The sequence below is a fragment of the Periplaneta americana genome, chromosome 16 (assembly GCF_040183065.1).
Source record: "Periplaneta americana isolate PAMFEO1 chromosome 16, P.americana_PAMFEO1_priV1, whole genome shotgun sequence".
Taxonomy (NCBI): Eukaryota; Metazoa; Arthropoda; class Insecta; order Blattodea; family Blattidae; genus Periplaneta; species Periplaneta americana.
The window spans coordinates 96,841,920-96,868,899 of NC_091132.1; the positions used below are offsets into that span (position 1 = coordinate 96,841,920).

Sequence of the window (26,980 nt, forward strand, 5' to 3'; positions counted from 1 at the left end):
GGATTCGAACCCGGGCCACCTGGTTTCGCAGTCAGACGCGCTGACCGTTACTCCACAGGTGTGGACACTTTAGTGTAATCAAGTGTTGCTTTGTATAATAAGAACTGTAGGCACAGTGTATACGGTAAATCTCTATATGCATTTGAAAAGATTAGTAATCAACTTGACAGAAATGTTCGTGTGTCACAATATAAATTGTAATATTTTATTTGTTAATGGCACTGTTATTTTTATTAAAGTATGCGATTTAGTAGTTACATGTACTTCACAAATGTCTTAATTGTTTCAAAAACAACTAAATGCATTTATGACATTTGGCACAATAATATGAACATTTTCCATTTTGGTAATAAATTAAGTGGCAAGAAAATGTTCATGTGTCACACCATATAATATTTAATATTTTTTACATTATTAATTATTCCTTTTCATTATGATTTTCTGTTTATATTTTGGAATGCTTACGTTAAAAAACAGTGATGTATCTTTCATGAACTCCTAAGTATTTGATTAAGTATCCTGTGAAGATCATAGATACTTCGAAAATGTTACGTGTGTGACTATGGAATGACCCATCAGTATTGTTAGTATTGTTACAAATTACAAAACCTGAAACTGTTAGAATGGGATCAGGAGTAGTGACAAAAAATGTAATGTTGTAGGCCTACATCAACATGACTATTTTAATCCAGTTTCTAATAGTTTTTGAGGTTTGAAGGCCTTTTGAGGTAAACAGTATTGAACATGTGAGGGAAGGGCTATTTCTTGGTAATGGATTAGGCCTGTATATTTTATAATATTATTAATTATATATTGTTAAAGTACCTAGTAAATATCGTAATATGTATATTATATAATACTGTAAACGAGACAATATCACAGGCTGCAAACTAGATTATTCTTGTTTTTGTATAATTATACGAACATATCTGAAATAAACAAGACTACCATTGGTTAGGTTAGGATAGGATTACTTATATATTGTAATCAGGCTATATGCACAAATTTTCCAATATACTACTATCATAACTAAATAGGTAATGTTAACATTAATTTTCATAAGTTTTTGTGGTGCAAATTAAAATAATTCAAAGTAAAGTATAACAAAACTCCGACAACATTATAATTATGAACGTCAAATTCTCTTATTTTATTTATTTTTCAGTGTTTAGTCCCTTATTTCCCATTGTTCTTTGGATTTATCATTAGTGAAATATCAATTAACGGATAAATTATGTTATACACTCAGTTGATAATATAAATAATATTCACGACAAATATATAAAAACAGAAGAGATAACGAATCATAATTTAGCCCACCGATAACTTTATAACATGGTCTAAAAATTCTAGGTAGATTGGCTTTGCGCGAGACTCTGCATTGTATTCTATTCAATACAAAGGCGTACTTTATCTTATCTCCCCGCTTCGCCCACGTGACAACTATAATTAGAACTCCCTCGTTCCGAACTTGCCTAGGTCATATAGGCCAATAATATTTATCCATGGTCATCAGTTGTCGACAGTACATACCGAAATTATCTCGTAAGCAAGAAATAATCGATTTAGAATTCGTGTCTCGTGATGGTGTTGGTTATTGTGCCATCTGTTGACGATTATTGAACTAAATCAAGCCGGCCTCGACTGCAAACCCTAAAGCCTATATAAAAGAGCTATCTGTTAGTATATATGATCTAGGATACAGTCCAATGCTTAGTGTCACGTGCAGCGGGGATTCACAGCGATAACAGCGTCCCTCTCCTCAGACCCCGCTCTTTTTCTCGTCAGCTCCTAGTAGTATGTGTTGGCAATACTGCACCTGACATGTTGGCATCACTGGTTCAATATGGCAATTGGTATTACCTGTATACAGAAAGATTAACAATCGTAGGTGCTTTTGTAATAATAAGTAAATATGTCTTTTATATTTAGACCTGGTACAGCTGCTGAAGCTACTAGTGAAGTAGAACTTACTTTATTATGCAGGTGAAGAAATCGTATTACCTAATTAAATGTTACAAATGAAGGTAATTGTGACATTAAAAATGTCCTAAAAGCTGTAAACAGTTGTGATTAATTCAAATTTAAAATTTATTTTCAGAGGACTTCAGGGCAAAGACTTGCTGTCCAAATCCGATCCAATGTGTGTCACATATATCCGACCGTTCGGCGAGTCGAGATGGGTAGAACTTCATCGAACGGAAGTTGTAAACAACAGCCATGATCCAGATTTTACATCAAAAGTCCAGATATCTTTTCGATTTGAAGAACAACAGCCACTAAAATTTGAAATATACGATGTAGATTCATCTAGTCCTAATCTGGATGAACATGATTTTTTGGGTGCAGCAACATGCAGTCTTGGACAAATAATATCAAGTGGAAAGGTAGGAAAATGGGATCTATTTGACAGTGTTGATTCTTCAGTACATCTTGTGGTTTTGTTCACATTAAAATTTCAGATTATGAAACACGTACGATAGCTTACTTATCACCTCTTGTTTATTATAAAATTGAGAACAAAACTTTAAATACAAAAAGCAGACGATGCTGGTACAAAGAAAGCTAAAATAACTTAGGCTATAGAACAATTTGAAATTAGGATCTCCGAGAAGTACGATGACGAGGATGAATAGGCCCTAATGTTACGATGCACAAAGTAGTAGGAAGATTATTATTTTTTAACCCTTCTTTAATGTAGGGAAAGGAACTGGTCACCCTATCCTAGTATCTCCTGGCCTAGTTGCCTCATAAGTGGTGCCTTCTTGGTATCACTTGTGAGGTTCAGACCAGTCTTGGAACAGTTGCCTAAACAACAAATAACTTTAATGTATTGGTCTTGAGGAGAGTGCACTATTTTTAACATAGTTTTCTGAAATTTGCATTACACTAGCAATTTCTACTAAAGAGTCTTTTACTGTTTGTTGGGGGGAATCGACATTTGCAAATTCCACAGGCATTCTAGATCTAGTATGTTGTTTTCGGTAATTTCATAGAAGACAAGCACTTGGTTGAATGTATTACCAACTTTTTTTACTTCAGAGTTAAATGTTAGTGATCTTTTAGTTAGTTCTAGGTTTTTATACTAGGTGTCGCCGTGATTTTCTTTTAATTTGATTGGTTATAGTTGTCATTCTCGTGACGAGAATATTGTACGAAATGGAAATATAAAAATTGGAAATTTATCTTTTGAAGAGGTGGAGAAGTTCAAATATCTGGGAGAAACAGTAACAAATATAAATGATACTCGGGAGGAAATTAAACACAGAATAAATATGGGAAATGCCTGTTATTATTCGGTTGAGAAACTTTTATCATCCAGTCTGCTGTCGAAAAATTTGAAAGTTAGAATTTATAAAACAGTTATATTACCGGTTGTTCTGTATGGTTGTGAAACTTGGACTCTCACTTTGAGAGAGGAACAGAGATTAAGGGTGTTTGAGAATAAGGTGCTTAGGAAAATATTTGGGGCTAAGGGGGATGAAGTTACAGGAGAATGGAGAAAGTTACACAACACAGAACTGCACGCATTGTATTCTTCACCTGACATAACTAGGAACATAAAATCCAGACGTTTGAGATGGGCAGGGCATGTAGCACGTATGGACGAATCCAGAAATGCATATAGAGTGTTAGTTGGGAGGCCGGAGGGAAAAAGACCTTTTGGGAGGCCGAGACGTAGATGGGAAGGTAATATTAAAATGGATTTGAAGGAGGTGGGATATGATGGTAGAGAATGGATTAATTTTGCTCAGTATAGGGACCAATGGCGGGCTTATGTGAGGGCGGCAATGAACCTCTGGTTCCTTAAAAGCCAGTAAGTAAGTATAGTTGTCATTTGTTCTAGAATTTTCATTAATTTTGAATGGATAATGACGGTATCAGTTGTTCTTGGTTGTTTGACGTGAGTGGTGTTATGTCGTGTCTGATGGCTAAAGCTACTGAAAGTTTGTCATTTTATGATTTTCTTTCGATTTGATTGGTTATAGTCGTCACTTGTTCTAGAATTTTCATTAATTTTGAATGGATAATGACGTCAGTTCCTGGTTGTTTGACGTGAGTGGTGGTTATATTGTGTCTGATGGTTAAAACTATTGAAAGTCTGTCATTTAATGATATTATGAAAGATGTGTGAACTTAGAACAAAGTATTAAATTTTGTGTCGATTTTGGTTTAGTTCTTTCGCTGGTGAATAAGAATTTTGTTGAATGTTGAGGAGAAATCTGTTTTTATGTGGTTTAAAGGCATTATTTACTGAATTTTCTGTATAAGTTAAGGTGTAATAAGTGTTCGAAGAGAATTTAATTTAGTGTAAACACATGGTTTATTTATGCGAAGTTGACTGTACGACAAAGTATTGGTTCAGTGCTTTATTGCCTACATAGGTTGTTTAAATTGCCTTAAAGCCTGTGTCATATACTTGAAGTGAAGTGGTTGTCATTGAAGACGTCAATGAGAATTGAATTTTATTTGATAAGGTGATAAATTATGATTTGTTTTGTGTTTTAGTGATTTTTGGGGGTAAAGTGCGGACGAAAACTGCCAGAAAAGTACTGCCAACTATGAAGTTCGAATGCCACCAAACGCCAAAAAAATCAAAGGTGAAAAATTAATTATATTTTAATTTTTTTGGAGGGCTTTTTCCTCTTCAAAAAAAAAATATATATATATATATATATATATATATATATCTATTATATATATATATATATATATATATTTATTTGATTTCCCATCTTTTTTTTGTGATGTTTGGTGACATTTGAATTTCATAGTTGGCATAACATTTTTGGTAGTTTTCGTCAGCCATGTTATATTTTGCCCGTCTTCTAGGAAATTACCTTGTTTTCTAATGCCAGGCATTTGACAATAAAGTAATTTGACCTTTTGCACTCCAGTATTTTTCAAAGATATTGTCATGGTTAGCCACTGACGCACAGATTTTGAGATGCTCTGAATCCAATAGATCTAGTATTTACTTTCCTCTCGTAACTAGGGCCAATCTAGAGCATCCACCAACCACTGAACGAATATTGCACATTTTTATCACTGCCAGTGTGGCACTATAAACCAATTTTCAATACTTTTATCACACATTTCAAATCCTGTTGTACCATATAGCCTATATAGAATTATTACTACATTAACACATTTAGTATATCACGAAACATGTAAAATGAATTTATTATGAGCCACCAGGGTAGCTCAGTCGGCTAAGGCGCTTGCCTGCCGATCCGGAGTTGCGCTCGGGTGTGGGTTCGATTCCCGCTTGGGTCGATTATCTGGTTGGGTTTTTTCCGAGGTTTTCTCCAATCATAAGATAAATGTCAGGGAATCTGTGGCGAATCCTCGGCCTCATCTCGCCAAATAGCCTATCATCTTGCTATCACCAATTTCATCGACACTAAATAACCTCCTAGTTGATACAGCGTAGTTAAATAACCAAGTATAACAAATATATTATGAAAGTCGCACATATTCTTTTTTGAATTAGTACGATCCACTTCCACTAGATAGCAACCGACACGATTGGCATAGCCACAATACTTGAAAATGAAATGATACTAGATGTAAGGAATGTTACTACAGATATGTAAGTATTATGTGACAGGTTAGGTTGGATTATTTGTGTATTATGTGACAGGTTAGGTTAGGTTTGATTAGGTGTGTAGTATTTATGAGGTTAGGTTAGGTGTGTAGTATTATTACCAGGGAAAGGATTTATATGTAAATACATATTTACTTATAAAGCTAATATAATTTATATTTTGCATTATCTTTATGTTTCACAATGTGTAGGGTTGAAAAATCCTACTTTTATTTTCCATATTTTTCCATATTTTAGAGTTTAGTACATATTTTCGTTAATTTCCATATATTTTCCATATTTCATATAAAACAGTCCATATTATATTAGGTTTAACAATAAAACAAAACAAAATTCCATTAACTTTTAAAAATACATTTCAACAATAGAGATTTAAACACATGTTCAGTAATCCCTTTAACATCAGAGTTATTTGAAAATTAGCAGTCCTATCAACAATGGGAAAGTAAGTTACAAAACTGTATTAATTTAATTTAAAATTTTTAACAGACTTCAGTTGTGCAGCTCAACAGTTAAATGCCAGTCAGAGTACACATAGGTTCAGTTTTGTAAATCATACTATAAAGACGGTAAATATGCCAAAAGTACGTCATTCAGTCAATTTAAAATCAAAACTAACAAGTTACATTTCAGAATTTAAAGAAGATGGTTTATCAACTGACAATAAAATATTATTTTGTAATTTGTGTCAGTGTGCAGTATCATCTACACAAAAGTTCCTGGTGCAACAACACATTACAACTAGTAAACATCAGGCCAACAAACAACTAAATTCCAAGCAGAGACAATTGTTTTTAACACAACCAACAACATCGAATGTAAGATCTGAGTTTAACATCGACCTGTGCCGTTCTCTCATCTCTGCTGATATTCCTCTCTACAAACTAAAGAATAAGGTCTTCAGGGAATTCCTTGAAAAATATACTCAACATACAATCCCGGATGAGTCAACACTTAGGAAGACGTATGCTCCATCCATCTACGATGAGACAATACAGAAGATAAGAGATGAAATTAAAGATAGTTCAATTTGGGTTTCCATTGATGAGACTCCCGACAAAGAAGGTAGACTTGTTGGTAATGTAGTTATCAGTTTGTTAAGTGAACAATATTCTGAACGAATTCTTTTACATTGTGATGTTCTAGAAAAGTGCAATAACAAAACTATAGTTAAACTGTTCAACGAAGCTATGGGTATCCTGTGGCCAAAGGGTATTATGTACGATAATGTGTTATTCTTTATTAGCGATGCTGCCCCTTATATGGTCAAAGCTGGACAAGCATTATCTGTTGTATATCCTAAATTGACTCATTTTACTTGTGTGGCGCATGCATTTCATCGTGTGGCAGAAGTGGTCAGAGACAATTTCCCTAAAGTAGATTTGTTGATTTCATCAGTGAAAAAAGTATTTCTCAAAGCTCCCAGTAGAGTTAACGTGTTGAAAGAAATGTACCCTGAAATTCCATTGCCACCAAAGCCAATTTTAACTAGATGGGGTACATGGCTAGAAGCAGTTGAATATTATGCCGAACATATAGACTCTATTAACAATGTTCTCCTTGGATTGGACTCTGAAGATGCAGTCTCAATTGATACTGCGAAAACAGTTACCTGTGACATAAGTGTGAAGAATGACTTAGCTCACATTCAGCATACATTTTCATGCATCATAAAAACGCTCAAAAGTCTCCAAAATAGGCACCTTTCACTATCTGAAAGTTTTGAAATTATAAATAGTACTGTGGAACAACTGAATCGTGGTAGAGGTAAAGTTGCAGATGCAGTAAGAGCTAAGGTGGACACTGTACTTTCAAAAAACCCTGGATATGAAGAACTACAAAAGGTTGTTGCTGTGATGAGTGGTGAATCAACAGTGAAGATTAACTTGGACTTATCCCCAGCAGACATTGTGAAATTGAATTATGTACCAGTTACTTCTTGTGACGTCGAACGCTCTTTTAGTCAGTATAAATCTATCCTCAGAGACAATAGAAGAAGATTCACTTTTCAGCACTTGAAAGAAATGTTTGTAACCTATTGTTATGGTAACAGACAATAAAAATTGTGTTTTGTTGAAACTACATTGGAAGATAAGGTACGTCCATTATATTTTTTGTTTAGTTTGATTAAAATGTACCAATATTTAACGTACATAGTCATTTTTTTATAATTTTAAGTCCATATTTAATTCCATATTTTGGTAAAAATCCATATTTAATTCCATATTTTGGTAAAAATAACTACATATATATTTACATATTTCATATATTTTTAGTCCATATAAATCCGTTCCCTGATTATTACTATATTGGCAATACTGAAACCCACTGTTACATTGAAGAAATATGGCGGTATTCATCGTTCACGCACGATGATTTTCGTATATAAGTAAGGTCATATTTAGGACAGTTGGGTGGGCTTACAGCTCTCCCAGTGATCACATCAATTTCTACTAATCAATACTATAAATCCAAGGCATTTTCAAGGTATTTTATCAAGTTCCTATAGTGGTTGGCACATAAAGATTCACCCTAGTTCGAAATTTTTGTGGAAGTAATTCGCTGAGTAGAGCAGTAGCAATGCATTGTGAGAAGCTGTTTCCACAACGAGAGGAGTGTTGGGCCATGTTTCACAACACACTAATAATGTTATTTAATTAGACCCTCAAGATACTAAATTTGATGTTTCGTAAACATTCTGCACAACTTATAAAATATGGATAGGCCTACTAATATTATTAGTCCATTACTCAACTGATTCTATAGGGATATCTTATGTGTAGTTTTACTGTTAGATGGCAGGAGCATTCCATGCGGCACAGGGCTGTATTTTGTCATATGCTACAGTTCATTACGTAAAATCAATATCCCGAATTTAAAAGAAAACCTACAAATTAAACCAAACCCTTTAACTCTATTAAATATAGAATATAATCTAAATTTAAGAAGAAATACTAAAATCAGAAGTAAACACTGAAATACTAAAACAATTGTCTTTAGAGACAATTAATATTAGCTACCCTCCACAAAACTGGCTTCATTTATACACTGACGGATCCTTGATCTGCAGAGAACAAGGTGCTGGTGCAGGTGTTACGTGCTGTCTCATCTCACTTTATAGATCTCTTGGGTATGGAACAACAAGTTTTGATGGAGAAATCATTGCAATAAGTGAAAGTCTCAGGAATCTTCTATGCCACATCAATAAATTTAAAAATGCAGTTATATTGTCAGACTCCAAACCAACTATTCTATCAATAGTCTCTAAACACACACCTTCATCTCAAACAGCAGAAATAACTGAAATGCTCTCTCAATTAATATCACTCAATAAAAGAATTGTATTCCAATGGATACCATCCCACTGTGGAATCCTGGGAAACGAGAATGCGGATGCTTTAGCAAAGAAGGGCAGACTGGTACTTACAGACCTGTTATTAAATCTATGTATTACTCTGTGAAAAGATTTATTAAATCTACATTACTTAGACTTCAAGAAACAAAATTTGATAACACAATCTCAAGGGAAAAAATGGAACTCTCTGCATCAAAATCCACAGTTAATTCCCGATTTACGACGAAAATCGTCTGTAACTGCATTTAGATTGGCAACAGGCCATGATTGTTTGGCCAAACACCTGCATAGAATTGGAATATATCAGTCCCCTAACTGCCCATTGTGCAACTCAAACCAAGAAATGGATTCGGAACACCTTAAAATCTGTGCTTCAGTGGCTGGCCATGATAATATCTTTGAAACATATTGGAGTGCAAGAGGTCATGTGACTGTTGTCAAACGCCTGGCATTAGAAAACAACAACAACAACAGTTCATTACGTTCTCCTGTTTGTTGGTTTTCTGTGAATGTCAAAATTATATTTATATTTTGTATAACCTAGTATAATTTAATATAATTCAGTATTTTCTTACCTCGTAATCTAATTTAATTTACAATAAATAATAGCGTAAACTTTTATAATACTAAGCTATTCCCCTTAAGAGATGGATGGGGAAATCTTCATTATGCAGCATATAGATATGAGTAAATTGAATGTTCGTGAACCTAAATGAGAACTTTGAGAACAAGCTGCATGAATAAAAAAAAAAGAAAAATCTTTGTCGAAGATGAATATTGCTTCTTTAACCATAAGTATTGTAAGTAGGTACAGTATGCAAAAAGCAAGATATGCAGCCACCAATGTCCTTTTTTTTTTTTTTATAGCAAAAGGACTATCGGGCTTCATTTCTTTTACTTTTTTCTCTAGTTGCACAACTATGTATGATGATTTTGAAAATTTGAAGTTAAAACATGGTTTCAATAGTTACATAGACTGTATTATTTATAGGCTTATATATTCTTTTCACTGCGGATCATCCTAGATAATATACATTCCAGTTCATCGAGAGTTTATTGTGGGCCAAGTATGGTTTCATTGTAAAACGCAGCCATAAACTTCGGTAACTCCTACAAGTACTGCATACAATCTAAGCTAACATAACTTGCTGTCGAGGTTGTATATGTTTTTATTAACATTTTCTTCTTTGCACTCTTCCAAAATGAAACTGTAGCCAGCAATTTCTTATTTGAAGTAGTTCTTTTTGTTTAATAGGTACAATTTAATTATATTTTTTTTTAAGATTGAAAGCATCCATTTAGAAACTTTCGGGACCTGATTGAAGGCAAAAAGCTTTGCCTGGTTTTTACATATAGGAACACAACAAAAATTTGGCGTTTTGAGTTGTTTTTTAGAGTATTTAATATACTAATGTACTACGTAAATCCACAATATTTATACAGGATGTTTCTGGGCTAGTGTTACAAACTTTCAGGGATGATGGGAACGGGCACATGTATCAATTTGAGATAAGGAACCCTGGTCCGGAAATGACTGAGTCGAAAGTTACAAGCAAAAATAGTTGTGTGGAAATGAAATAATTTTATTCCTCTGTACACCTTATGTATGTGTATTTATCTGTACATCTTACACATACTGTATTCATCTGATGTTGTTTACGTTGTCTACTTACAGTATTCCATTCAGTGTGCTGTCTGAGGGGTGGGGACAGGAAACTACACTAAAGCAATGCAGATGGCATAATGTGTAACAGACATAGTCGATCCTGATATGCACGTCTGTAGACAGCAGTGTATGTGTAAAAGTTGCAGTGTCCAGTCAATCAGTCCTAGTGAAATGGAGGAGTACATGAGAGCAGAATATGCAGACATGATTTTCGAATATGGATGAGCCAATGGGAACAGTAGACAAGCTCACAGATTGTATCGGACAAGTACCCACGTAGGAGACATTTGACTCGTACCATCTTTCCACGACTGTTCCAAAGGTTAAGGAAAGGAGGGCATGTGGTGCCAAAATACAATTCCATTTCCACACAACTACATTGCTTATAACTTTCGACTCAATCATTTCTGGACCAGGGTTCCTTATCTCAAATTGATACATGTGCCATTCCTCATCATCCCTGAAAGTTTGTAACACTATCCCGGAAACACCCTGTATATTGGAAAACAAATGCACATGCAAAGTGCAGCCCTCAAAGTACATGCGCGCTATCTGTTGGTGCTAGTTCAGGATATCCCTATTAATTTGAGATTAAGAGCAGATGAGCATGATGGTTCAGTCTGGTTACTTTGTGTTAGTATCATTCGTAGCCAATATTAAGAAAGGGTTTGAGGTTAAAGGAGCAGTCCGCAATAAAATTAAGTTGGCTTTAATCAAACACGTTTTTCAATCTATGTAGAATGTAATTTGCCGCATGTCAATGCGAGGCATGGTTCTTGAGTTACTGACTCAACACAAATACTTATGACGTCATAGCCACTGAACTGATGTGATTGCGTAGTAGACCAAGAACATCCCCAAGTGCAGTGCTTTGTATTAAATAAACTTCTCATGCCATAGTACACGTGAACAGAATTTCGGACTTAGTTGTGATTGAATGAAGTCATATTTTGCTTTTCATTTAATCATAAAACAGCACATACCAACGTTGTGGTTTTGTGTAAGGCTATCTTCTTTTATGTGAACGATTTTGAACTAAAGTAGACTAAACAGAAGAAATTGTATCATAATACAATTTAAAATGCCGCGGTGTTGTGATTTTTCGTGTTCAGAGGGAAGAACAAAAGCAGAACATGGAGAAGAGGTATCATTTCATGTATTTCCAAACAGAGAAAAGTCACTGCAAATATTTAAAACATGGAAAAGGTTTTACACCATCGAAAACTGCTATTGTGTGTTCTAATCATTTCCATGAAATTGATTTTGAGGAATCGTCTCTACTAAAAAGACGTTTAATGAAAGACAATAGAACTCCTATGAAAATGAAGAAAACTGCTGTCCCTTCCTTAGTTTTGAAAGGAGAATCTCGCCAAGATAATTCTGATACTACGCGCTCCTCTGCTCATAATTGAAAGAAGGTCGTCGAAGAAGTAATAGTAAGTTGCAGTGATGCACCTATAGCTGAAAATATTGACGTCTGTGTAGTTCTTGATGAGGTGAAAATTCACAGGAACGTAATATAAACGAAGCTGTGCAGTGTGAGATAGGGTGCGAGATGCTAAGAAATGTGTGTGTGGTGAATCAAATGTGGGTGAGCCAGAAACTGACTTAGATCTTTTCAAATAGAAGAAGAAACTTCAAATTCTATGTAATTTATCAGGTTCCAATGATGCTGCACATGAAACAGAAAGTAATATAGGGGGCCAGATGGTGTTTTTTGTATTCTGGTCAGTGTTACAAATTTTGTTTCTCTTCTGTAATATTTGTCATTCCGCTGTTAGAAATATTCGGTAAGAACAATAGGAACATTGCTGAAAGTTAATACAGTGTGCCAGAATGCTCATAATTGAAAGAAGGTCGTCGAAGAAGTAATAGCAAGTTGCAGTGATGCACCCATAGCTGAAAATATTGACGTCTGTGTAGTTCTTGATGAGGTGAAAATTCACAGGAACGTAATATAAACGAAGCTGTGCAGTGTGAGATAGGGTGCGAGATGCTAAGAAATGTGTGTGTGGTGAATCAAATGTGGGTGAGCCAGAAACTGACTTAGATCTTTTCAAATAGAAGAAGAAACTTCAAATTCTATGTAATTTATCAGGTTCCAATGATGCTGCACATGAAACAGAAAGTAATATAGGGGGCCAGATGGTGTTTTTTGTATTCTGGTCAGTGTTACAAATTTTGTTTCTCTTCTGTAATATTTGTCATTCCGCTGTTAGAAATATTCGGTAAGAACAATAGGAACATTGCTGAAAGTTAATACAGTGTGCCAGAATGCCCATAATTGGGAGTGGCCGTCCAAACAGACATGAAGCACAGGAGTGACTTCTGCGTTATACTTGTGCGGTATAAGGTACAAATTATTTGCAAATTTTTAAAAAAACTTTACAACTATGTTTCATCGGCAGGACAACATTTTATAAAATAATTTCAAAATTCGTAGATGCAATTGATGACATCGTTCTTGCAGCTCTGAGAGGATCAATATTTCTACTGCAAAACCATATCTACGGTCAACAGTGATCTTCAAATCATTAATTAGTACCTAATTATTTATTCAATCATTTCTTGTCATTGTTGTGTGACTCCATTAAACTTAAACATATGTATGTTATTTATGCTTTCAACTGCCTATTGCACAGTATGCTCTGTCTTTGTGGCAGCCTGTTAATACAGGGAGCTGTTATCATTTAGATAAATAAATAAAAAAAAAAAATAGTTATTTTCAGATTCATGAACAACTTATCAATTCCCTAAAAGATAAAAACGTGCTAATCTCAATAATGGCCAATTTGACTCACCTGGTTACAGTGCAAAATATGTGACTTAGGGTCGAATTCATAGTCGTCACTTATAAAATGAGGAAACACTTAAGTAATGAGCATTTCCTTAGCACTTATTTTAGATCGTATTGCAGAGACGCTACTCTTTCATATGCACTGAGCATTCCCTTAACATCGAAAAAAATATGGCAACATGGCTAGACGTGAGTGCTTTCGTACATTCAATTGTTTTCCAGCGTCTTCAAATTGTTAAATCGGCATTATTATCGTACACAAATACAGAAGTGAATACTATAGAGCTAAAAATTATACAAAATGTCGAGAAAGCATTTTACAGAAGAAGAAAGAAGTGAGCTAAGAGAACTAGTTATGAAATATGGAGATATCGTCGAAAGTAAAAAAAATTGATAATTGTTCTCTCCAAAAGAAGAAATTGACATGGAATAAAATTGCAGTTGAGTTTAATGCAATCTCCGGAATTATTCCTGTAAGTAAATAATTTTAATTTATTTTTCAGTTATTTTTATGCTGAACAAAGTGGAAGTGATATAATTACGCAAATTTTAACAGCTTATTCCTTGGGTAGAATACAAACAAAAATGCAAATAACACTTTGTTGGGACGTGAATACTTTTCGAAAAAAAAATGCCACTTAAATCTACCTGAAATGCTGCTGTATCATAAAATCTCAAAGCAACCAGTACTTTCAGCAGTGGCAAAATCGGTAAGCCTCATGGTTGTATTGTCTTTTTCCCACCGACCTCCCAACTAACATTCTATATGTATTTCTGGATTGCCCATACGTGCTACATGCCCTGCCCATCTCAAACGTTTGGATTTAATGTTCCTAATTATCTCAGGTGAAGTATACAATGCGTGCAGCTCTGTGTTGTGTAACTTTCTCCATTCTCCAGTAACTTCATCCCTCTTAGCCCCAAATATTTTCCTAAGAACCTTATTCTCAAACACCCTTAATCTCTGTTCCTTCTCAAAGTGAGAGTCCAAGTTTCACAGCCATACAGAACAACCGGTAATATAACTGTTTTATAAATTCTAACTTTCAGATTTTTTGACAGCAGACTAGATGGCAAAAGCTTCTCAACCAAATAATAACACGCATTTCCCATATTTATTCTGTGTTTAATTTCCTCCCGAGTGTCATTCATATTTGTTACTGTTGCTCCAAGATATTTGAATTTTTCCACCTCTTCAAAGGATAAATCTCCAATTTTTATAGTTCCATTTCGTACAATATTCTGGTCACGAGACATAATCATATATTTGGTCTTTTTGAGATTTACTTCCAACCCTATCGCTTTACTTGCTTCAAGTTGAATTTCCGCATTTTCCCTAATCGTTTGTCGATTTTCTCCTAACATATTCATTGTCGATTTTCTCCTAACATATTCACGTCATCTGCATAGACAAGCAGCTGATGTAACCCATTCAATTCCAAACTCTCTCTGTTATCCTGGACTTTCCTAATGGCATATTCTAGAGTGAAGTTAAAAAGTAAAGGTGATAATGCATCTCCCTGCTTTACCCGCAGTGAATTGGAAAAGCATCAGATAGAAACTGGCCTATACAGACTCTGCTGTAAGTTTCACTAAGACACATTTTAATAAATCGAACTAGTTTCTTGGGAATACCAAATTCAATAAGAATATTATATAAAACTTCTCTCTTAACCAAGTCATATGTCTTTTTGAAATCTATGAATAACTGATGTACTGTACTCTTATACTCCCATTTTTTCTTCAATATCTGTCGAAAACAAAAAATCTGATCAGTAGTCGATCTATTACGCCTAAGACCACACTGATGATCCCCAATAATTTCATCTACATATGGAGTTAATCTTCTCAAAAGGATATTCGACAAAATTTTGTATGACGTCAACAAGAGTGTTTTATAAAATAAAAGCATCTACAAGGATCCAGAAAACAAATACATATATAAAACTTTGCAATGAAAATACATACAATGAATTTCAAAACAGAATTAAAGTGAAGGTGAAATCATATTACTTGTAATAGTGATGAAATTGCATAATGTGAATTGAGATTTTTTTTTTTTTTTTGGAATTTCTCTAAGGATTTCCTCAACATTGTAAAATATCAATCCCTTTGATTTTAAAAGGTTATAGGTGTATTTGGAGATGGTACCACAAACTCCAAAAAGAAGTCCGTGTACTGAGCAGTGATTAGCCATGTTATACTGCTTGCTAAAGTAAGGAATGCAAGGTTGAGAAAAATTTCATCTTTTTCATCAACAGTAAGTTTTGGCTGTTGTGTATCTCTTTCAAACTTGATAATTGGATCTAGTATTGTTCCTATGTTCTTTTTTCTATCAATGACAACAATATCTGCTCATCTTGTTGAATCATCTTCTGAGATACAAAGCACTTCTTCATGGACTTATAATCCTTGCTGTCTTAGGATATCAGCAAGCAATGTCCTTACCCTGTGATGGTGGTTGTTTCTCAGTAACTCAGTCTTTCAGCAGAAACCCAACATGTTCTAGTGTTTCAGTCTCGTCACAGCCTGGGTGGAGGCAAAGGGTTGTATTGAATACTCTACTTGGGACTAACTGTACTGCAGAAAGATTACATGACATCTTCATCACATTAATATATTCAGATGATGACAGATGTTGTATTCAGAATTCTAAACATTGTACTACGTGCAATCCTGAATCAAGGGCAATCTTTTTGGAGTCATGAGGATTAACTATCACCACAGCAAAGGCATTGGCAGGTTTCTCATTCCTCATAGGTCGTCTAATATGTTTATCCTTGTTGTGTTTCAACTGCACCACGCCATTTGTACGCACATGCTTTGCAAGACACTGAAATACATTATACGTGATGGGCATGCTATGGATATATCTCTGCTTCCCTGCAATTCTGATGGCATTCTCGAAGTATCATATACTTTGTCTTTTCGGGATTTAGTTCTAAACCTATCTCTTTACTTGCTACAAGTAAAATTCTCGTACTTTCCCTAATCGTTTGTGAACTTTCTTCTAACATATTCACGTCATCCGCATAGACAAGCAGCTGATGTAACCAGTTCAATTCCAAACCCTCTCTGTTATCCTGAACTTTCCTAATGGCATACTCTAGAGCAAAGTTAAAAAGTAAAGGTGATAGTGCATCTCCTTGCTTTAGCCCACAATGAATTGGAAACACATGACAGAAACTGACCTATACGGACTCTGCTGTACGTTTCACTGAGACAGATTTTAATTAACCAAACTAGTTTCTTGGGAATATCAAATTCAATAATAATATCATATAAAACTTCTCTCTTAACCGAGTCATATGCCTTTTTGAAATCTATGAATAACTGATGCATTGTATCCTTATACTCCCATTTTTTCTCCATTATCTGTCGAATACAAAATATCTGATCAATTGTTGATCTATTACGCCTAAAACCATACTGATGATCCCCAATAATTTCATCTACATATGGAGTTAATCTTCTCAAAAAATATTAGACAAAATTTTGTACGACGTCAACAAAAGTGATGCTCCTCGAAAGTTACTACAGTTAGTCGTGTTCCCCTTCTTAAAGATAGGTACGATTATGGACTCCTTCCATTGTTCTGGTACAATTTTCTTTTCCCAAATAGCAAGTACAGGCTTATAAATTTCGTTAGATAATGCGCTTCCACCCCCTTGTATTAATTCTGCTGGAATTTGATCGATACCTGAAAGTGTGGGTTCAGGTATAAATGACTCAGCAGTTTGTATTTCAATTTCGTCGCGATCATTTCTATTTGGCCTATGTATATTTAGTAGTTGCCCAAAATAGTTTTTCCATCTGTTCAGGATTGAATGAGAGTCTGCAAGCAAGTCACTATTCTCATCCTTGATCACATTTACCCTTGCCTGATATCCGTTCTTGAATTTCTTTATGCCCTTATGTAAATCTCTAATGTTTTTATTTTTAATATTTGTTTCTACCTCATTCAGTTTTTCCTTTAAGTAATTTCTCTTCTTATTCCTAAGTGTACCATTTGCTTCCCGTCTTTTATTGAAATAATTATCTCTATTCGCCTCGACTGGATCCTGTAAGAATTTCAATTTTGCCTGTTTCCTTCTTTCTACTACCATGCAACAATCTTCATCAAACCACGGTTTCTTTTTCTTAGTTTCATAATAACCTATGCTCTGTTCAGGTGCAATTTTCATATTATCTCGGATATTTTCCCACACGTTATTAACATCTAACTCTTCCTCAACTTCATTGGAACTTGCTAATACAGCAAACCTATTTGGAATTTCGACCTGATGTTGCTTAGTTTCTTCGTCTTTTAATTTCGGAATATTGAATCTTCCATTATTAACTTGTTGCTCTACTCGCTTGGCTACTGATAGTCTTTTTCTTAGTTCTCCAAGTAACAAATAATGGTCAGAATTACAGTCCGCCCCCCTGAAGGTTCGAATGTCTACTATACTGATATGTCTTCTTTTATCTGTCAAGATGTGATCTATCTGGTTATGTGGCAATCCATCTGGAGAAGTCCAAGTATATTTATGTATATCCTTATGGGAGAATGTTGTACTTTTGACAATTAAATTTTCTGATGTGGCAAAGTTGACTAAAGGAAAATCCTGAGGAGAATCTACGGACCTGTATGGGTGCAAGGGGAATGGAGAATTAGATATAATAACGAACTATACTCCTTGTATGGAGACATACCCTTGTCGCATGTTATTCGGATTAAGAGACTCAAATGGGCAGGTCATCTAATTAGGATGGAAGAACATCGAGTCCCAAAAAAGGTATTTTCAGGAGATTTCAGAGGAGGAAGGCCAGTGGGAAGACCACGTAACAGATGGAAAGATGGTGTATGTCAGGATGCACTACAAATCCTCAAAATCCGGAATTGGAGAGACGCAGCACAGGATGGACAAGTTTGGTGGAGTGCAACTGGGGAGGCCATGACCCAAAAACGGGCCGACGGGCCATAGAAGAAGAAGAAGAAAGTTGACTAACCTAACTCCATTATCATTACTAGTTAAGTATAGGCTCTCTTTTCCAATAGGCGGTTTAAACATATCCTCCTGTCCTACTTTAGCATTGAAATCAGATCTTGAAGAATCAACGAAGAGACTCCACTCATCTGGAATATGTTCTCTACCTAACTGACACATTAGTTTATTAATTTCTTTGCAGTAAATAAATCCAAAAATATATGTAATTAGACTGTGTTAATGCTTTTGATATACCAATACTTTAGTGTCTGGCTGTAGAAGATTCTATCCTTGTAATCGAGATTCTGAAACTCAGTTTGGGACTTCGTGCTAACAACAATAAACTCAAATATGTTGATAAAACCTATCTACATGTAAGTTGCTCACCACAGAAAAAATCCGGATGGAATTGTAGAAATTGGATTTTAAGGGACATATTGTAGCCTAATACCTCATATGTCCTTAATACAGTTTCTATCACTTCAATATAGTTTTTGGCTCTAAAATTTCCGAGGAATTGTGAGAAAACTCTTTTGAATGCACGCTATATCAGTTTTTCAGTTTTGCTGAGTTTTTCCTCTGTAACTGTGAGAATTTCAGGACTGATGAAAATGCCTCTTTTAATTTCTCTTCATCTAACTAGGGAAACTTTGTCCTCAAGTACTTCTAACCGTCCCTATTTTTGTCCATTGCTTTGACAAAGTTTTTCATTAAACATAACTTGATATGAAGTGGTTGTAATAAATTTTGAGAGAATCCACAAGTTGAGGAACTTCACACTTTCCTCACCTCGTACTAAACTTAGTCTCAAAGACAACTCTTTCACTCTGTAACGGTTAACCCTGTCCTGAGAGTCCCACTCATAAAAAAACAATAAAACTTGGTATATCCTGGTTGCATTGCAGTTAAAGCCCAATAACTTTCAGATCCCCACATATTTGCCATTTGTGATCTTAAACTCACAATTTTCAGAAGGATAACCATATTCTGATATGTTTCTTTCATATTCACAGCATAAGCCATCAGTGTTGAAGGATAAATGTTCCCATTACAGCTTTTAGACTTGATCTTGAAGAATCAACGAAGAGACTCCACTCATCTGGAATATGTTCTCTACCTAACTGACACATTAGTTTATTAATTTCTTTGCAGTAAATAAATCCAAAAATATATGTAATTAGACAGTGTTAATGCTTTTGATATACCAATACTTTAGTGTCTGGCTGTAGAAGATTCTATCTTTGTAATCGAGATTCTGAAACTCAGTTTGGGACTTCGTGAGATTTAAATCTCTTACAAGATCGTTTAGCATTGATTTTGAAATAAAACAGGGCTTTTTAGATATTATAATTTCAGAATTCAGAGTTAGGAACAAAGATTATACCAGCTTATGGAAAGGTTCCTAGTTTCCACATATGAGGTTCATTTTTCAGGTAGCTTTGGAATTGGAAGAGAATCGCTGTGCCTAGCAGATCTTTCGATTGAAGGAAAATCTGGATAAACTATGGAATGTCTCTTTTTTAATAGATATCCCTGCTGAATAAATCTTTACACACCGAGTATCGCCGACAGTCAAAAGTTGGACGTTATCCTTTCTATGCAGTGATTACATGGGGGAAAAAAAATTCATTTTTATGGATTCACTCAGTGTGTTGTTTCGGTTGACATCTACAGTAGTGCAAACTAGATTGTCGTGGATCTCATTCATCGTAAAAACTAGTTTATAGTATTAAACACATGCATAATGAGTTACAACTGGTATGGATACCAAGTCACTGTGGAATACAAGGTAATGACTGGTTGATGGTTTAGCAAAGGAAGCAGCTGAGCAGGTTAATTTAAGAAGTCCCTCCTTTAGTCTAAGAAGATTTTAGACCGAAAAAGATACGTCATGTTATACGAGCTAAATGTTAATAATAAACCCCCAGGCTCATTTAAGGATCCCTTTTTTAGTCTAAGAAGATTTTACACAGAAAAAGATACATCATGTTATACGAGTTAAATGTTAATAACAAACTCCGGTTTATGAAATACTCTGTTTCGAGAGCAGCTATATCTCTTTTTATGATAATTAAGCTAAAAGTAGCACTTATTCCTACTTATGGCCATAAAATTGCAATAAGTAATCCGCCTTTATGTAAGTGTGGATCCTTTGATGCAGACTTCGTTGGCAGCATACAACCAGTTTGTTACGTAATATAAGTGCAGTTAAAGGTTACAATCCCTGGAGTGAAAATACGCATAAACGTAAAATATATAAATTATTCTAGAGTGCAAATAGCCATAGTAGCTGATGCGCCCTTTTTAAACTCCACTAACTAACTAACCATAAACTGTTGACTAGATACCTACGGAAATGTAAAATGAAGTTATGAGACACCATGTGTATTTTACATTATTACTTTAATAAGTGGTTTATCTTTTGATGTGAAGCACACAGATATTGACATATGCTCTACATGAGAAGGATAGGAAGTCTGTAAATAAATGAACAAGAAGAAGTCGTTATAGTATTTCTTGTGTTGGAGATTAATGATCATGTATTCCGTTGCTGATACTAGTGGAGTGAAGGGAATGAGTGAGCACTGTATTTCTGATTCCAGTTCTGAATCATCTTGTAACGTAAACCTGCCATATTTTACAATTGAGGGGTTTGGGTGAAAAACCAAGCAGTTCCAATTCAGTACTTTTCGAGATAATGAAGAAAACCTTACTGTCAAACAATAATCATGTACAGAAGAGGCAGGTCCAAAATGCCTTATAACTGTGAATGTAACTTGGAACTACTTGGTTCTTCGACCAAATGATAGAGCATATTTCTTTGTCCTCTGTGCATAAATAACTCAAAAATGAAAAAAATTGAAGCTGCCTGGTTTTTCCCCCAAACCCCTCAATTTTGGTTTCTTTTTCTTTTTTGGAGAGTAATAATTGTGCGTAATGGATGGTATTTATTTCATTCTTGAAGCAGTAGGTTTAATTTTTTCTTGATTCTAATGTATGTTTAAGCGTGTATGGATCTGGTCTCTGTTTTTTATGGCCAATCTTCGATATCTCCCCACATCACACAAGGAATTACGTCCGATTTTGCGTTTTGTTATGGGTTAGATGGGCTAAATGATGTGATAGGCTAATGTATGAGACAAGATTAGTGGGTTATTTCAGGTGATATTTATGTTTCGCCCATTATGTATGTGGTTGGTTTTTGATATATAAATTTATAGATACAGAGCTATTATTATCATATTGTGACAGAGCTGGGATACGATCTCACGACCGGCAGAAGGATTACAAGGTCGGCTGTGATTCGGCGCAAGTGCGCGTGCATCTGCTTCCTGTGGCATGTGCTGTGGCGTAGAAAGGAGGGGGGAGAGGAGAGAGAGCGACTGCGGCAGAGAGGGGAGATATCCAGATTATTCGAGAATGTCATCCTGACATCCGTGGAAATCTTCTAGGCACCTGTCGATTGTTCGGGAGATTGTACTCTCCAGAAACTATGGTTTGGTTATAAAAGAAGAGACGCGAGTGAACTGGAGTAGTGTTGTTATAGTCAGTGGACAGCAAGCCAGCCAGTCTTGTGTAGCAGTGAAGCCAGCTTCGAGACCGAAGTTCAACTTTAGTTGTGTCCGTAACTGTGGAGCCGGAAGTCCTGAGTTTGAGTGCAGTGGACCGCAGTTGGGGGCCTGAGTTCGAAGTTCAGCGGATTGTCTCTGAAGGTCTGGGGTTCGAGATATTGTGAACTCGAGTGACTGAGCTAGAACTAGCAAAGGCAAACGAACTGTGAACTGAGAACTGACAGTTCTGATTTGTAAATAGTGCTTTGTGTACATTAGTTAAGATTAACAGTTCATTGTTATTCTCAATAATCCAAGTAAATTGTCATTGTCGTCTGTGGAGTGCAATAACGAATACTGTGTTATTGTGTGGAGTGGAAATCCCATTGTTGACAGGAGTAGAATTAAATTGTAGAGCGTGATTATTATTGGTGTGAGAATAAAATTACATTATTGTTTTGAATTTTAAAATTTACAATATGTCCCAGAAAAGAGCTGCCGGCTGGCCAACCGCACTCTGCGTGGTTTCCACCGCATGCTAACCGTTTGTCCCGCGCAATCGAGTTCCAGTAGCCATATGGCATTCAGTATGCTTAGAAGTTGTGTAATGAAACTCTCGATTCTTCAAGTGTACAACATTAGTGTATGAAGTTTAGTGATTATTATGTATTTAATTTAGGTAATGCCTAGCAGCAAATTCTCACTGTGTGAATGTGTGTAAATGTACAATACGAACATAAAAGGCAGAAGGTCGTGTGCGAAAATTTCGAATAAAGTTTCCAAACAGACCTGTGCCTTCTGCCAAAACAATTAGACGTCTCGCTAAAAGATTTAAAGAAACAGGCCAACCGCACTCTGCGTGGTTTCCACCGCATGCTAACCGTTTGTCCCGCGCAATCGAGTTCCAGTAGCCATATGGCATTCAGTATGCTTAGAAGTTGTGTAATGAAACTCTCGATTCTTCAAGTGTACAACATTAGTGTATGAAGTTTAGTGATTATTATGTATTTAATTTAGGTAATGCCTAGCAGCAAATTCTCACTGTGTGAATGTGTGTAAATGTACAATACGAACATAAAAGGCAGAAGGTCGTGTGCGAAAATTTCGAATAAAGTTTCCAAACAGACCTGTGCCTTCTGCCAAAACAATTAGACGTCTCGCTAAAAGATTTAAAGAAACAGGCTCAGTGAAGAATCGAAAATCAAGCAGAAAATGTAGTGTTCTTATGCGGAATGATTGTCAGTTTATTTCCAACAAGATTCCGCCACTGCTCATACAGCTGCTGTGTCAATGAGGGAATTGAGGCATATTTTCGGTACGAGACTAATCAGTAATAATTCGAGGCCTCCACGAAGCCCAGATATAACACCCTGTGACTTTTATATTTTGTGGGGAACACTAAAAGATAGCATTTATAGGAAAAATCCTCATTCTATAGATGAACTAAAAGACTATATATGAGAAGAAATCCAAGCTATCAATGATGTGAAACTTCAAAATGTTGTTCATTCCTTTATCAGAAGATGTCAGTTGTATGTGGCGGCAAACTGGGGCCATTTTCAGTAACGATTGTGAGATGTAAGTCCAAATTATTGAACATTTATTGTTAGTACTGATATATTGGAGAAGCTCCGGAGAAATGGTTATGCTCTCAGCGGAAACCACACAGGGGGAAGCTGACCGGCTGGCCACTCTTTTCTGGGATGTATATGATAATAATAACTCTGTAATTTTTGTAATTTCTGAGATTAGTGAGAGGTTAGGTTGGTTTGATCAGGTTTTTGGTATGCTTTGTTGCCTATCTGTATTTTGGTAGAGGTGTGATGTTGTGGTGATGTTCTGTTTCAAATAAGAATGGATGGGATCTTTTTTTTTAGAATGGGATATCGTGAAATTGTGTTGATACTGGTATCAGATTGTCAATAAGAGCAGATGGGTTCTGTTTTAAAATGGAATATTGTGAAATTTTATTGTTAATATCCTATTGTCAACATGAGCAGGGTTCTGTTTTAAAACGGGATATCATGTTGTATTGAAATCCAATTGTAAATAAGAGTGGATGGATACTTTTTTACAATGAAATATCGTGAAATTGTATGTAATTATTGGCTTTTCGATCATTTTATTTACTTGTATTAGATCATGGGCTCTAAGCCCAGAGAATTTTTATTCTATAGTTATTCCAGCCTTTTCTAATGTTGGTAAATATTTTTTCGAAAAGAAATTTTTCTGTTAACCATTATTTTCGCTTTAGATTTATGACAGTGTAACAATACTTCGACGCTACTAAGTAAAGATTACACTACTTTATATTTCGAGATAAAAATGTTTGTGTTTTACTCACTTATTAACTTACAAAGAAAAAATTTAGAGAGAGAGAATACAGTAATTATTGTATCTGGAATAGGAGGGATAGAATTGATGTTAGACCTACATGCTTTCATGTATTATGAAGCAATATCTGGGAGGCAGAAAAAATTGATTGAGAATTCAAGCGACTTACAACAAAGGGATGTTCTGCAATAGCCATCACCATCAGTATTCAAGTGCTTAATGGTGACAGACTATTATGTCATTCTTTTCCTCCGAACAAAGAAGAAACAGAGGCAGAAAAGTAAAATAAAATATGAAGTGTGCAGTCCAAGACCATCCAGAACATCTTCTGGTACAAATATTGTGTACCTGTAGTGAATTACAAGTTTCTTCTGGTGTCATAACTTTTTTGCTCGAATGGAAAAATTTCAAGAAATCATTTCGAAGGAAGAGGAGATATGATCAGCTGCAAAACCATCAGTAGAAGATTCATTTCAGATTCCCGACAAGTACAAAAAAACTCTTCAGGGTGAGAAATTTCTATTACTTGACTCATATGTAGAGGAAGCTAGTAATAGAGGTTGGGTAATTGTGTTTGTAATGAAAGAACTTACAAAGTATATGATTATGTCTCGTTACCAGAATATTGTACGAAATGGAAATATAAAAATTGGAAATTTATCCTTTGAAAAGGTGGAAAAATTCAAATATCTGGGAGCAACAGTAACAAATATAAATGATACTCTGGAGGAAATTAAATACAGAATAAATATGGGAAATGCGTGTTATTATTCGGTTGAGAAACTTTTATCATCCAGTCTGCTGTCAAAAAATCTGAAAGTTAGAATTTATAAAAGAGTTATATTACCGGTTCTTTATGGTTGTGAAACTTGGACTCTCACTTTGAGAGAGGAACACAGGTTAAGGGTGTTTGAGAATAAGGTTCTTAGGAAAATATTTGGGGCTAAGAGGGATGAAGTTACAGGAGAATGGAAAAAGTTACACAACACAGAACTGGATTGTATTTTTCACCTGACATAATTAGGAACATTAAATTCAGACGTTTGAGATGGACAGGTCATGTAGCACATATGGGCAAATTCAGAAATGCATATAGAGTGTTAGTTGGGAGACCGGACGGAAAAAGACCTTTAGGGAGGCCGAGACATAGATGGGAAGATAATATTAAAATGGATTTGAGGGAGGTGGAATATGACGATAGAGACTGGATTAATCTTGCTCAGGATAGGGACCAATGGCGGGCTTATGAGAGGGCTGCAATGAACCTCTGGGTTCCTTAAAAGCCAGTAAGTAAGTACGTAATGAAAGAACTTACAATTTTTATGAAAAGTCACGAGTGGTTTGTAGATAGCTTTTTCAAGGTTTTTCTCTCCTCTATATTATAGCCAAAAATGTGTACTTAAACCTTGCTTCTTAATTATTATTAACAGTTTTGCTATTTGGAATTAATGAATTTCTGAAAAATCTATTTGCATACTTACCGACTCCAAGGAAGCTATATTTAATATAATCAAATATGTACCAAATATGCACATAGAATTATTTCAATTCAGAATCAACTAAGTAAACTACGAGGGCTATTCTTAAGGTAACTTCCGTTTTCATATAGCGTGCGTAACGACAGAGACAGTGGCGCCACTCTTGCGGTGGAGTGTACCTTGAAGCAGTTCGTGTCGAGCAGCGGTAGAGTCAAGGTCATGTCTTTCTTCCTCTCTGAGCCATGTGCTGTCAAAATGTGTGCTGCAATCGCAAGTCCTGCCAGGTGTGAGGTACATTCTGTAATAAGATTTCTTGTGGCCAAAAACTGTAACGCTAGTGAAATCCATTGCCAACTTTGTGAAATTTATGGGCCAGACGTAATGAGTGAAGGTGGTATAAGACAATGGTGCCGTATGTTCAAAAATGGGCGAACCAATGTCTCCATGATGAAGAGAGAAGTGGTCGACCGAGTATCGTGAATGCAGATTTGATTCGTTTGGTTCACGAAAGGATTAGAGCAAATCGCAGGTTCACCATGTCGGAGTTTAGTGAGGATTTTCCACAGATTAGTCGTACTCTTCTGTACAAAGTGATTACCAAAGATTTGGGCTACCGGAAACTTTCTGCCAGATAGGTGCCTAAACTCCTTTCTGAGGAACAAAAGGCTCAGTGGATGGGAGCAGCACTGTCCTTTCTTGAGTGTTACGAAAGAGAAGATAATGCTTTTTTCGATCATATTGTGACAGGAGATGAGACTTGGGTGCGGTATGTGAATGCAGAAACAAAGCTTCAATCAACGCAGTGGGGCCATACTCACTCCCCGAAAAAACCCACAAAGTGTCGTCAAACACTTTCCACGAGGAAACTCTTGGCAACTGTCTTCTGGGACAGAAAAGGAATTTTGCTAGTGGCGTTCTTGGAGAGGAATGCCACAATTAACGCTGAGCATTACTGTAACACACTAACAAACTTGAAAAGGCCCATTCAAAACAAACGTCATGGCATGTTGAGACCACATATAGCATGTCATACTGCGACCAAACTGCAAGAGTTCAACTGGGAAATATTGTATCACCCTCCCTATAGCTCAGATTTGGCACTTAGTGATTACCGTCTCTTCATGCACATGAAGACGTGGCTTGGGTCGAAGCACTTTGACGATGACGAAGAGTTGAAAACCAGCGTTGTAGGTTGGCTTCAGTCGCAGGTGGCCGAATTCT

At 35.6% G+C, this 26,980-nt stretch overlaps 1 protein-coding gene across 1 annotated transcript in view; it reads left to right on the forward strand.

The window, feature by feature from the left end:
- The first annotated feature begins 1,819 nt into the window (after window positions 1-1,819).
- The window catches only part of LOC138690965 (copine-8-like), a 63,458-nt gene continuing 38,297 nt past the window's right edge, over window positions 1,820-26,980 (forward strand). Inside the window, exons 1-2 of the mRNA XM_069812559.1 lie at window positions 1,820-1,986; window positions 2,102-2,387. Coding sequence (XP_069668660.1) covers window positions 1,916-1,986; window positions 2,102-2,387 — 357 coding nt within the window. The 5' untranslated portion in view covers window positions 1,820-1,915. The remainder of the gene's footprint in view (window positions 1,987-2,101; window positions 2,388-26,980) is intronic.